The sequence below is a fragment of the Papio anubis genome, chromosome X, assembly GCF_008728515.1.
Source record: "Papio anubis isolate 15944 chromosome X, Panubis1.0, whole genome shotgun sequence".
Classification (NCBI taxonomy): domain Eukaryota; kingdom Metazoa; phylum Chordata; class Mammalia; order Primates; family Cercopithecidae; genus Papio; species Papio anubis.
The window spans coordinates 42,669,422-42,682,885 of NC_044996.1; the positions used below are offsets into that span (position 1 = coordinate 42,669,422).

The 13,464-nt window shown below is 38.7% G+C and overlaps 1 protein-coding gene across 22 annotated transcripts in view; it reads left to right on the forward strand.

Annotated features, from left to right (window-relative positions):
- Window positions 1-240: 240 nt before the first annotated feature.
- ALG13 (ALG13 UDP-N-acetylglucosaminyltransferase subunit) overlaps window positions 241-13,464 on the forward strand; it is an 82,266-nt gene continuing 69,042 nt past the window's right edge. For 2 of the 22 annotated variants that reach the window (XM_009198137.4, XM_009198140.2), the window contains exons 1-3: window positions 293-549; window positions 1,256-1,418; window positions 4,048-4,186. In XM_009198137.4, the coding sequence (XP_009196401.2) occupies window positions 4,116-4,186 (71 nt within the window). In that variant the 5' untranslated portion in view covers window positions 293-549; window positions 1,256-1,418; window positions 4,048-4,115. Of the gene's footprint in view, window positions 550-786; window positions 1,137-1,255; window positions 1,419-4,047; window positions 4,187-5,218; window positions 5,257-6,964; window positions 8,243-13,382; window positions 13,402-13,464 lie in introns of those variants that run through there. The other 20 variants (XM_021932537.2, XM_021932535.2, XM_021932536.2 and 17 more) reach the window with 20 other exon arrangements.

The window sequence follows — 13,464 nt, forward strand, 5'->3', positions numbered from 1 at the left end:
GTGGTACCCACGCAATGACACCAACACAATACTTAGGGTATGGTGTTTTTTTACCCACCAGTTTTGAAAAAGTTAATTACATTTGGCAATTCCCCATTCCCTTATAGTGAGGGGTCTCAGGAGCTGGCTCCTACACATAAAGGGGCTTAGAAGAGTGGCTGGCACCTAGGCCACCAATAGACTTTTGCCCCACCCAACCGGTGACACAGCCCGGGGCCCCTCCGCCCCCTGGCGGCCATTACGGATTTCCGCCTCCCTCACAGAAGGCAGCCGCTGCAACGTGCGTGGCCTCAGTTGCGTCACATCCGGCCCTTGCGATCAGGGCTTGAGGAACCCGCGCCATGAAGTGCGTGTTTGTTACCGTAGGGACCACCAGCTTTGACGACCTCATTGCGTGTGTGTCGGCGCCCGACAGTCTGCAAGTGAGTGAGGGAGGCGAGCAGGCGGCGGCTTGGCTCGCCACCCGCCGTCTCCGGCCTTACTAAGCCAGCCGCGGTAGCCTTGCCTGACCGTCACGCTCGGAAAGAAACCCCCGCAACTCTACCACAGGTGCCGCTGCCCCTTAGCTGGCTCCTGCCTACGCCCGGCGGGGCCCTTCGGCTACCCGGCTACTCGGGGTCGCATGTTTCCTCTTCCCATTTACCCAGGCCGTTCCTTTCCCTCATTTCTTCGGCTCCTTTCCCGGGCTTCCCCCGCGCTGTATTCTCCGCCTCCGCGTCCTCCGCCCCTCCTTCCAACGGCTCCGCCCCTCCGAGCCCGGGTTTTCCACCGGGCTAGGCAGTTTCTCCTCAGCCCCCCTGTGGACCGCGCGTCGGCGCCGGCGTCTCAGTCAGCCGAGCTCGCCTCAGAGCCCGGCTCCTTCCCCTCAGCGCTTGACCGGAGCCCGCGCGGTTCCCCTCAGCGCGCGTGGTCCCCTCAGGGCTCCCGGTTCTCGCAGTTCAGCAAGTGAGGCAGAACGGGTAGTCCCTGGGTTCCCCCCGAGTTTGCGACTCCTTTTCCAAAGTCTTTTCTTGCTGTGGCTTTCGCGGGACTCTGCGAGCTGGGTCGCTTAGATTCACGAGTGCTCGGGAGGTTCCTCGTCGGGCCCCGGACCGGAGAATACGTTAGTTTTGAAAACTAAGTGAAATTGGCCACAGGTAGGCTCTTTGGCGGCCGTGCTCCGGTCTTAACGTCAAACTTGAGTAGTGATGGTGGTTCCTGCTCTGTTTTACATAGCCAGTTTAAAAGGCCCTCGTGTTCTGATTTCCTCTTTCAGAAAATCGAGAGCCTCGGTTACAACCGACTTATCCTGCAAATTGGTAGAGGAACGGTGGTACCTGAACCCTTCAGTACTGAGTCGTTTACTCTGGATGTTTACAGGTACAAGGATTCCTTGAAAGAAGATATCCAGAAAGCAGATCTTGTTATTAGTCACGCAGGTAAAGGTGCCTTAGAATCTCAGGGTTGGGTCTTTTAATTTTAATTTTAATTTTTTTTAAGTTCTGGGGTATTCTGGGGCACATATGCAGGATGTGCGGGTTTGTTAACAAAGGTAAACGTGTACCGTGCATCATCTAGGTATTAAGCCCAGCATCCATTAGCTTTTTATCCTGATGCTCTCCCTCCAATAAGGAACTGACACTTGAACCTTTTCGAGGTAAAATAAAATCGCTAGCTGAACTCACTGTAGCCCTTTTTGAATACACAACTTATTTGAATATGATAATTGAGAACTTTATTGGAGAGAACTTAGTATTTTGGGGTGAGAGAAGAATGGGAAATTAATCACTGTAGCCCATCTTTACAATAAAAAACCCTAAACACTGAGGGGCAAAATAATTCACCCGGTGAAGTGTAATAAATTGTCAACCTGACATTAGTACTTGGGCTTAGCTAAAGGAGTGTTCTGCCTGCTGATTGGTTGGATTGGTCATGGAGTAAGTGGAATTGTAAGATTGTTTACACTTCTGTTGAATGTGAGTGAAATGAATCCAGTCAAAAATAGTAACAGCTACATACTGAGTAAATTGTTTCCTCTTCAGAGGACCGCCCTGATGGGCTACTTAATTAGACTTTTAGTGCATTCAGAAGAACTGCTTTTGGGGAGCAATGCAGTTTTGACTTGTTAAAGAAGGTTTATTTTTATTTATTATTTTTTTAAGTCTAGTTTGAGGAGAGAAAAGTCTTTAGAAATAGACATTACCAAAAGATTGGTGATTAAAAAATGTATCTCCTAGGAGGTAACAGCCTTTGGCACTGCTCTGAATGCTTTGTGTATATTAACTTTACTCTTTTAAACAATCCTGTGAACTAAGTACTGTTAGTATCTCCATTTTACACGAGGAAACTGAGGCACAAGAGTGGTTAAGTAATTTGTCCAGCCAGGAAGTGGTGGACAGATAACAATCTGGTGCTGGAGTTTATGTTCTTTTTTTCTTTTCTTTTCCTTTTTTTTTTTTTTGGAGACAGAGTTTCGCTCTGTTGCCCAGGCTGGAGTGCAATGGCGCTATCTCGCCTCACTGCAACCTCCACCTCCCAGGTTCAAGCGATTCTCCTGTCTCAGCCTCACGAGTAGCTGGGATTACAGGCGCACACTACCACGCCCGGCTAATTTTTTTTTTTTTTTTTTTTGTATTTATTAGAGACGGGGTTTCACCGTGTTGCCCAGGCTCGTCTCAAACTCCTGAGCTGGGGCGATCCACCCGCCTTGGCCTCCCAAAATGCTAGGATTATAGGCATGAGCCACTGTGCCCCTCCGGAGTTAATGTTCTTAACTAACCACCCTAGCGTAAGATACCCAAAAAGGATTTATCTATTCACGTATCAATCTCTTTGCTCTCATTTAAAATAGCTAGATGATTTTACATTTCAGAATTTAATTGATCCTAATATTTTATATTTGCATATTTATGGAAATCCATTCTTGACTGTTTCTGGGATAGCACTTCACATGTAAACCCATACAAAGTGGTCAAGGTTTTTCGTTATTGATGCCTGCCTGTCTCTATTGTAGGCTTGCTTTTCTACCTGGGGTTGAATAGAAATGAAATATAATTTCACATACAGTATGTGAAACCTCGATCTTATCTGCATTGAAGGCCATGCCCAAAGCATACTCCAGATGGCCCAATGTACAATGGTTTCACTTAGTTTTTCAACTTTATGGTGGTGTGAAAGCAATACACATACGCATTCAGTAGAAACTGCTCTGCGAGTACCCATACAACCATTCTGTTTTACACTTGCAGTATTCAATAAATGGCATGAGATATTCAACACTTTATCATAAAATAGATTTTGTGTTCGATGATTTTGCCCAACCACAGGCTAATATAAGTGTGTTCTGAGCACGTTTAAGGTAGGCTAGGCTAAGCTGTCATGTGTGGTGGGTTAGGTGTATTAAATGCATTTTCTACTTAGAATATTTTCAACCGCTTTTTTTTTTTCCTTTTTTTGAGGTGGGTTCTCTGTCACCCAGGATGGGGTACAGTGGTGCAATCATAGCTCACTGCAAGCTCTAACTCTTGGGCTCAAGCAGCCCTCCTGCCTCAGGCTCCCCAGTAGCTGGGACCACAGCCACCATGCCTTATTAATTATTTTTCTTTTTCTTTTTCTTTTTCTTTTTTAGCAGAGACAGGGTCTCTCTATGTTGCTGAGAGTGGTCTTGAACTCCTGGGCTCAAGCGATCCTCCCACCTCGGCCTCCCAAAGTGTTGGGATTGTAGGCATCAGCCACTGCACCCAGCCTGTTTTCAACTTATGATGCGGTTATACCCCATCATAAGTCGAGGGTCATTGGTACTAGAGAGCAAGTAGCATAGCACTGAATCATAGGCCATAATGTCATCATCAGTGATAAAATACTGTATTTTTCAAATAAAGTTTCTAACACTTTTTATTAGGGAGCAACTGATAACTATACTCTTGTCATTTTGAATGTATAATTGAAAGACCTAGCTTGTAGTTCTGTCAACTTAAGTTTTTTAACTTTTGAGTTCTAGCTATAAAACTTCGTGGGGACCTTAACTTATTTTAAATTGTGTTAAACAAATTTAATTTATATTTGTAGGTGCAGGAAGCTGTTTGGAGGCTCTGGAAAAAGGAAAGCCACTCGTAGTGGTCATAAACGAAAAGTTGATGAACAATCATCAGCTGGAACTGGCAAAGCAGCTACAGAAAGAGGGTCATCTCTTTTATTGTACCTGCAGGTATACTAGAGACTGATTATTTTTGATCTTTTGCTTTAATTCGTCCCTTGCTGTTCCTCTTATCCACCTACCTACCTCATCTGTCTCTTCTGCCTCTTACCTTCTCCCACTTACCAAACTTTTTGATTTTCTCAGCTCTAAAACACTCCCATTTGTTTGTCTCCCACTTTGCAATCTCTGTGTTATATTTCTATGTGTATCTGTGGCTGTTTCTTTGCATATGTGAATATCTGAGAGAGAGTGTGTGTGTGTGTTTAGACGCGCATGTTTCTGAGACACTAATTTTGGAGTTCTAAATTTTGAGTTCTTTATTTAGATTTTCATTATTCAAGGAAGACATTTGCTTATTTTAGTTAAAAGTTTTGCTTATAGTAAATCCACTAGAATCCATAAATTATGTTTACTCTTTCATTTAATCAGTTACACCGAATATATAAAAGACACTGTTTTAGGTGCTGTGGATACAGTAGTAAACATGAGATAAAGTCCCTGTTCTCATGGTGCTTACATTCTGGTCGTGGAAAATTGATAGTAAACAAGTTCACAAATGATCAAGGTATTTCACATGGTGAAATGTACTATGAAGAAAGTAAGACAGGGTGATGGGGTAACTGGGGTGAAGACTGATTAGAATTGTCAGAGAAGGCTTGGCAGAGTACCTAACATTTTGATCTTAGACTCGAAATACAAGGAAGAGCCAATCATATGAAGATTTAGAGGCAGAAGGAACAGCAAGTGCAAAAGCCTAAGTAAGGAATGAACTTGGAGCTTGGTGTGCTTGAGGAACAGAGGGAAGATTAGTGTTGCCAGAGCATAGTGAGCAATATAGCAATATAATAGAAGATGAAGCTGGGTGGGGGTAGCTTATGTAAGAGTTCTGATTTTATTGATGTTTATTGAGAAGCCATTGAAGTGTTTTAAGCAGAGAAATTATGGTAAGGAGTATTATTTTCTACAAGTATATTAGAATTCAACAGGAACTGATCATCGTAATAGAAGGATGAAGAAAATTGCTTGTTTGTTTTCTATTAGTTCTTCTTTGAGACACTAGAAGCTTGCCAAAGGGCCAGGTCAGTAATTCCCAAATGTTTGACTTTAAAACCTATCCTAGTTTGATGTTTCAAGAAGTAAATGCCTCATAGAATTACTATATATGTGTATATATATGTTTATTTACGTTATAGTAAAATGAAATTAATTTTAAAATAAAAATCCTGAGAAGAAACTGGCTAGAGCATAAGCTTTTCTTTTAGTTTTACTGCTTCTGTCTCTTAGGCACTCAGTAAATACTTATTCATTCATTAAATATTTATTGAGTACCTTCTATGTGCCAGGCATTGTTCTAGGCACTTGGTATACATCAGTGAACAAAACAGACAAAGACTCCTGTTCTTATTGAGAGGAGGAAGATTCATTGATTATTTCAGGAGTAAAATTGTTGGTGTCATTATCACTATAATGTTGGAGAAGAGGGAATGTCAGGGTAGCTGTGTAATATAGAAGCCAGTCTTGAACTATTTAGTGAGTCAGGAGAGAAGCTGGATTAAAGAGGAATAAACTTAATTTCCTAACTGATTTATGCAAGTCAATTTTTTCCAGATACTTTTAATTAGTATTTTCATTCTAAATGTTAAATCAGCTTTGATTTTATGTTAGCACATTAAAAGGAAACATTGATTTCATAAACATATCCTGATTTTTTACTCATGCTGAAAAGGAAGGAAACTGTACAAGTCTCCAATTTCTTTTCTTTTATTTTTTTTACAGTTTTAAATGGCTTTTTTTCTATATTAATTTCAAGAAAGTCACATAAAAGTAGTAAGCAGTAAGTCAATAATTGGTTATATTTTCTTTTCTTTTCCTTTTTTTTTTTTTTGAATTTCGCTCTTGTTGCCCAGGCTGGAGTGCAATGGTGCAATCTCGGCTCGCCGCAACCTCCACCTCCCGCCTTCAAGCGATTCTCCTGAGTAGCCAGGATTACAGGCATGTGCCACCATGCCCGGCCTAATTTTGTATTTTTAGTAGAGATGGGGTTTCTCTGTTGGTCAGGCTGATCTCAAACTCCTGACCTTAGGTGATCTGCCTGCCTCGGCCTCCCAAAGTGCTGGGATAACAGGCATGAGCCACCGCGTCCAGCCAGTAATTGATTATATTTTCATTTTCGGTAAATCATTTATTTTCCCCAAACCTAGGCTGGGGGGTGGTATGTATGTTCTAATTTAAGCGATTGGTTTAAATAAATTTCTGAAGTAATAGTTCTATGTTTAAAAGCTTATTTCTAGCATACATGGCGGTGTGGTATATTGTTTAATTATATATGAAGTCATGATAGTAAATTACTGGCAAAGATTATTTCACAATCTTCATGCGTGGTCTAGTAGTTTCCCCAGCTTATCTTGTCTAGCAGCTATTATTTTTGGTTTCAGTTTTTAAATTCTGTTTTCATGAATGAATTGTGCTTCAGTTTAAATATGCCCAGTCCTGAGAAGTATTACAAAGCCATGTGAAGACATTTTTTCATGAAATATCATTTCTGAAATAGTTGACATAGGAGATAAGGTACCTGCTGAATTTATATTGACATTTTATAGTACTCTTTGTATTGCTTTAATAATCCTAGTATGTATACTTATAATATTAAAATATATACAAATTCGCATGTGCAGTTCTTAGAAGTACCACTATATTCTTGGAAGTTAGATTCAGTCATCAGTGGGCAGCAGGTAAAGTATGGAATTTTCTCCCATGTTGCCTAATATTTTTCTTCTTTTGTTTTAGCACGCTTCCTGGGCTGTTACAGTCAATGGACTTATCAACACTGAAATGTTATCCTCCTGGCCAGCCAGAAAAATTTTCTGCATTTTTGGATAAAGTTGTTGGATTACAAAAATAAACACTAAACTCTCAACACTTTAAAAGCAACCCCCAAATTCAACCTATGGAATGTGATTAAATCAAATTAAATACATAATATATATATTTACAAAATAATATAATTAATAAACTTCCTACATCTATAGAATGTATAGGAAATTTTATGGTGTGCACATTTGCATTGGGTCCAAATCCTAATTGCAGTTTAGTAAACTTTCTAGATTTTTTCTAATCTTCAGTATGTAGTAAGCATTCACAGATTTTCTCCTAGAATCTCAAGTGGAATTGGAATCATGAAAATGAACGAGATTTGAAAACTTTCACAAAGATTATAAATGTAGTTTGATGTTCCTTAGAATAAAAAATGAAACAGTAACAACTTAAAAAAAATTTTACATAAGAGTTAGCATCTTTAGCTTTATAATCTAAGGAACCAAATTTAAAAAATGATGGATTACGCTCTGTGAAATGAAAAGACTATCAAGTTAGTTGATCTCTTGTACTGGGAAAAGCTACTTTTTTCCTAAAGAACACAGTGGAGTGGATATGTTCACTTTTTTTTTCTAAAACATATATACAAAGTGTTAAAAGAATCGTGCCTAATGTCAAAACTTTACTGGTTTGAGAAGAACAATCAAAAAGGATTTATACCAATAGGACTTACTATTGTTTTTTAAGGATCCCCTCTCACGGTGGTAATGAAACATTAACTGTAACAAATTTATAATTTATGTGCTTATGAAATTAGTTTTATGAATGAACAATAAACTGATGCATATAATGGCTTAAATATATGGTTTTAAAATTGACTTAACTTGAGCAAGATACATTATGAAGTTCTTTGATCAGAGTGTGTGGTCTCAAGACCTTTACAATAGATTATCCTTAAGTGTCCATAGCTCTCTGGTACAGTGTTTAGATATAGTTTATCTATCAAAATAGAACATTCACTATGAAGACCTCCCTTCCATTCCAGTCATACTATCCCAAAATGCTAAATGTTCCAAACATTTTATTTGGAATGCATTTTATGTTTTTATAGGTTTATTTTTCTGATTGTGTTTTATTTAGGCTAATATTTAAAAAATGCTTACTAGTGGTAGAAGGTGGTGACAAAGAAATACTCTGGGTAGCAGGAGGAAGCCAACTTGGATTAAAATTTTGCTGAGAATAATCTAAAAAGTGAGTAATCTGGTTGAGAATTCACAGCACCATAATCATAATTGCATATCGGTGTCATACTAATGTTTTAGGAAAGGTCCTATTCAAATCCAGGGAGAGAATCTTTAGTGTTTTCTGGGCCCTCATAAATATGTTTTTCTCATTTGAGAAAATTGTGACTCAAAGTTTATGTTGGTCACTTAGTTTATAGTTTATGATGAAGAATTAAAGAGAAACAAATGAAAGGCAAGGTCTACTCAAATATCAGACAACTAAAAGCCTATACAGCCCCTAAATCCTTTGCTATCTACTTTCCCAGAATAATGCATAACCTAAATTCCATTATTTCATTTAGCAGAGGCTTAAGCCATTGTTGTCAATTGTGTGCAGTAACATCTCTGACTACGCTTTTGTGGAATTTTGTGTCAATTTGGATTTTTAAGTCAAAGGAGACTTTAGAATCATTTTGATTTGGCAGGGATTCTTGAAATTATCTAGTCCAATTCCATCATATTCAGATTTTGCCATTTGCTTAAAGTAATACCTTTTGGCAGAACTGCCCCTAGGAGCAGCTCCTTGATTCCCAGTCCCCTGCTCTTTCTACCATATATAATATATGTTGTAAGCTTTTTGTTTCTTTATAGTGGTTTGCCTAGTATTCATTTTAGTTACTTGAATCCCTTGCAAGGTAGGTTTTGTTTGTTTGTTTATGAAAGTTATTTAGTAGGAATTTCACACTTAACTGGGTTTTCCTTTGGCATATGACAACCTTACCTAGGACTTAGAAATCTGTGATTTCTGAGTTTTTGGAATTTAGGAAAATGCTCTGGGTAGGATTGATAGTAGATTGAATAAATTAAGACTTTAAGACATAATTGTAGACTTTGGAGTTTGGAGATAATCTAAAGAATATTTTAAACCACCAGCTTTACAGGAGGAAACATGCTAAATTAATCACCACATTTACATCTTATTAGTCCTTATTAAAGAATGGTAACCAAAAGTCTGTTTGAAATGTTTGCTCAGTTTGTTTGGTTTCATTACATGATAGAGCTGCAGGTTCTTGATATTAATGAGTAAGAGGAATGCAATTTATTTAGCAGTTTTCTGTTACAGATACTGAAATTTTCAGGGACAAGGAAATGAAAGAGAGAGTTCAGTATTGGGAAATTTGCACCATGGATAGATTAAGAGGTGGTAGACAGTTAATAGAACATTTATGGGTTGGAGTAGATGAAAAGAGAGGTGATGTTATGGGATGACCTTGGGAATTAAGCATTTTAGATGCTTATAATTTGGGAGGAAAGAAAGCCTGAAGGATTTGTTGGTAAGATAGTATAACCAATGAATTTGACATAGGGTTCTGGAACATTTAAAAGTAGTCATTATCTGCAAGTACCGTCAAGTATCTGATTTTGGACACCTTAGACCTCTACTTTTTTAGTAGAGGCGGGGTTCCACTGTGTTGCCCAGGCTGGTTGCAAACTCCTGAGCTCAGGCAATCCGCCCGCCGCGGCCTCCCAAAGTGCTGGGATTACAGGCGTGAGCCACTGCGCCTGGCTTTACTTTGTATTCTTTTAAAGGCAAGTCATATATAGGCACAAAAAAGACAATACAAAAAGATTGTTTGCCACTTTAATATTTAGTTTGAGGAGTTTTCCAAGACTAAAGTAGGTAATGACTAGTAGTAATATAAATATTCTTCCTGGCCTTTTATTATGGTATAAGCACGTAATTCCTCTGATTTGTTCATAATGTAAAATTTGTGGAGATGACCAAAACCCTGCATATAGTCTGAGAAATAACACATATGGACAGATTATTTGAAATTAATTTTTGGGAAAGATTTGGAAAGGGTCATCATGATAGCCATGTGGTGATCAATTTTCTGCTGTACATGTAATACCATTTATTTATTTATTTATTTATTTAGAGACCAAGTCTCGCTCTGTCACCCAGGGTGGAGTGCAATGGCGTGATCTTGGCTCACTACAACCTCCACCTCCCAGGTTCAAGTGATTCTCCTGCCTTCGCCTCCTGAGTAGTTGGGATTACAGGCATGTGCCACCACGCTGGGCTAATTTTTGTCATTTTAGTAGAGACTGAGTTTCACCACGTTGGCCAGGCTGGTCTCGAACTCCTGACCTCAGCTAATCCTCCCGTCTCAGCCTCCAAAAGTGCTGGGATTACAGGTGTGAGCCACTGCACCTGACCGTAATACCATATTTTTATTGGGGAGTGGGGAGTGAAAAATAATTTTGGTTAACAGTGCTTTCTGTGTATCAGGTACTGTTTGGAGCACTTTATGCATATATACTCATTTAATCTTTAAATAACCTATGTCATTCTACAAATGACATAATGTGAAAAAAGTTGTATTCCATTTTAGGGTCCAAGAGATGTTGTGGAAATTGTAATTTGAACACAGAATTCCAGTATACTTCCATCCTTTATGGGGACAGTAGGAGAGAATATTTGAAATCAGAGGATTTTCCTAAGAAATTTGGATTGTATGCTAGCCATAGGTGTATAACCTTTTTGAATTTTTACACTGTTACTTAAAAAACCACAGTGATGGCTACTCGTAGAATCCATGTGGAGAAACTCTTCCAATTGGTTTACCTGATTGAAAGTTATTCACAAATCTTTTTCTTTTTTCTTAAATATTTATATTTTAAAGTTTCATTTTGGTCCTTGCTTTATTTATTTTCTTGGAATTTTCATCATTCCCACAGCTTCTACTGTTGACTCCTTTATCTGTATCTCCCAACTCTGATTTGGACTCCTAAATGGTATTTCCAATTGCCTTTGGTCCTGTCTGTCTGTTAATTCTGTAAGCACCTCAAACTCAATGTGTGCCCCAAACTGAAATAATATTTCTTTTCATTCTTCTGAGGTGCTTATCTTTATTAATGGTATCATCATTTAGTCATTCTTCTAGCCTTTAACTCTGTCTCCAACCCCTTATGTCTAATTGGTTTCTAGGTACTCACAGCTTTATTTCCTAAGTACCTAAAGCTCATGTATTCATCATTGACTCTTTTAATATAAATGCATAATGAGAATCTACCTTTTGTATCGGCAGGATCCAAGACATGATTCGTGCTCTGGAGGACCTATGTCTTACTCATTTTTGAGTTCTTTGCCTGAAACACAGTAGGCTTTCCATAAATGATGAAGTCACTTTTGTAACTTAGTACTCTTTTTTGATTACCTTGATTAGGATTAGGTATTGTTCTAGGAAACACTGTCATCTTGCACACATTTATTTCATACTGACTTTGATTTGACAGCAAAGTATCTAGTAAGTCTCTTGTTCAGAAGATGTGACCATCATATTGTATGGTAAGTTTGTAGGATCAAGCACATGTAAGAATAGCGTACCAAATATAACAGTGCTGATTCTATGCAATATCTCAATGGTATTTAAGGGTCTGTCAAATAATGGTACCTGTTGGGGATTTGTGGCAAAACATGATGTTAAAAATCAGGTATATAAAAAGCAGTAACTATAGTGTTTTCTAGTAAAAGCTTACATAGAGGTTTAGGATATTACCAAATGATTTTTTTTTTTCTTTGAGACAGGGTCTCTCACTCTGTCACCCAGACTGGAGTGCAGTGGCAGCTCCTCTGCCTCCCCTGGTCAAGTGACCCTCCCACCTCAGCTTCTGGAGTAGCTGGAACCACAGGCATGGGCCACTACACCTGGCTTATTTTTTGTAGAGATGGGGTTTTGCCATGTTGCCCAGGCTGGTCTTGAACTCCTGGGCTCAAGTGATGTGCCCGCCTCAGCCTCCCAAAGTGCTGGGATTACAGGCGTGAGCCATTGCGCCCAGTCATCAAATGATGTTTAATTACTTATTAAATGGCTAATGGCTAATTCCCTACATTAATGCTCTATGTATTGTATAGTTTTTAATTCTTTTTTTTTTTTTTTTTTGTAGGCGGCTAAACAAATCTGGCTAGGTTCAAACAGGAATGTAGAATACATGCTGCTTTTTTTTTTTTTTTTTAATGGAATCTCGCTCTGTTGCCCAGGCCAGAGTGCAGTGGCGTTATCTCAGCTCACTGCAACCTCCACTTCCCAGGTTCAAGCATTTCATCCTCCTGAGTAGCTGGGATTACAGGTACCTGCCACCACATCTGGCTAATTTTTGTATTTTTAGTAGAGACGGGGTTTTGCCATGTTGGCCAGGCTGGTCTTGAACTCCTGACCTCAAGCGATCCACCCGCCTCAGCCTCCAAAGTGCTGGGATTACAGGCATGAGGCACCTTGCCCGGCCAGAATACATGCGTCTTAATGTTGATACTGAGTCTTTAAAAATATTTTGACAGGCTTTTAATACCGTTATATACTATCGATGTTGGTATTTCTAGATCTTCATTGTCTTATAAATTTTTTTACCATATCATGGCCAAAATTACTTATTTTGATTGACACTTGTATCATAGCTTTGAACATGATTTTATTTGATGGCTGCAGTCCTGTTCTCTGAGGCAGTGGTTCTTAAGCTTCTTTCAGCCATGGAACTCTTTAATTTAAAACTATGACTTTTCTTAAAACTATGGCTTTTCTTCTATATATACATGATTTTGCATTGACTTTCAGGAAGTTTGCAGGACCTTGTGGCCCCACGTTAAGAATCCGTAGGCTGAGGCAACTTCGTTAACTTCATTTCTTGGTCATTGTTCATTATTATTTTGGTGTTAACTCCTAGACTCATTTGTAATTAAACCCTTTTGATTAATTACGTTTAAATTTAGTAATTCCCAGTTATAATGTAACACAAATTCAATACTTTTTTCGTTAAGTTTAAAGCATACCAGCCAATACATTTTTGAAACTAACCTTAATATTCTTATGCTATTAACTCAGTATCTGTAACCCATAATGTCTTATGTAGTGCCTTTTCTAATAGATAACAAGGACTACATGGAATTTTTTATTTGTAGTAATTATTTTAGAATATCCTACAATAGACTGGTGAAGAAATCCAGTAAGGCAATATAATATTGTATTTACTCATGGTTAAGTGTGCTTCTAAAGTACTTGTTTGCAGGACCCTGATAGTCACTTTTGGAATGATGTCTGTGAGACGCCTATAGTACATCTTTTTGATTGATCATTTCTCCTTTTGTGCAGGATTACATACTGGTCAATTCTCCACTGCCAGTGTGAAGTGAGTGGATAATACACTCCCCAAATTTAGTAGTGAAAAACATTCCTAAGTCCCTAGCCTAAA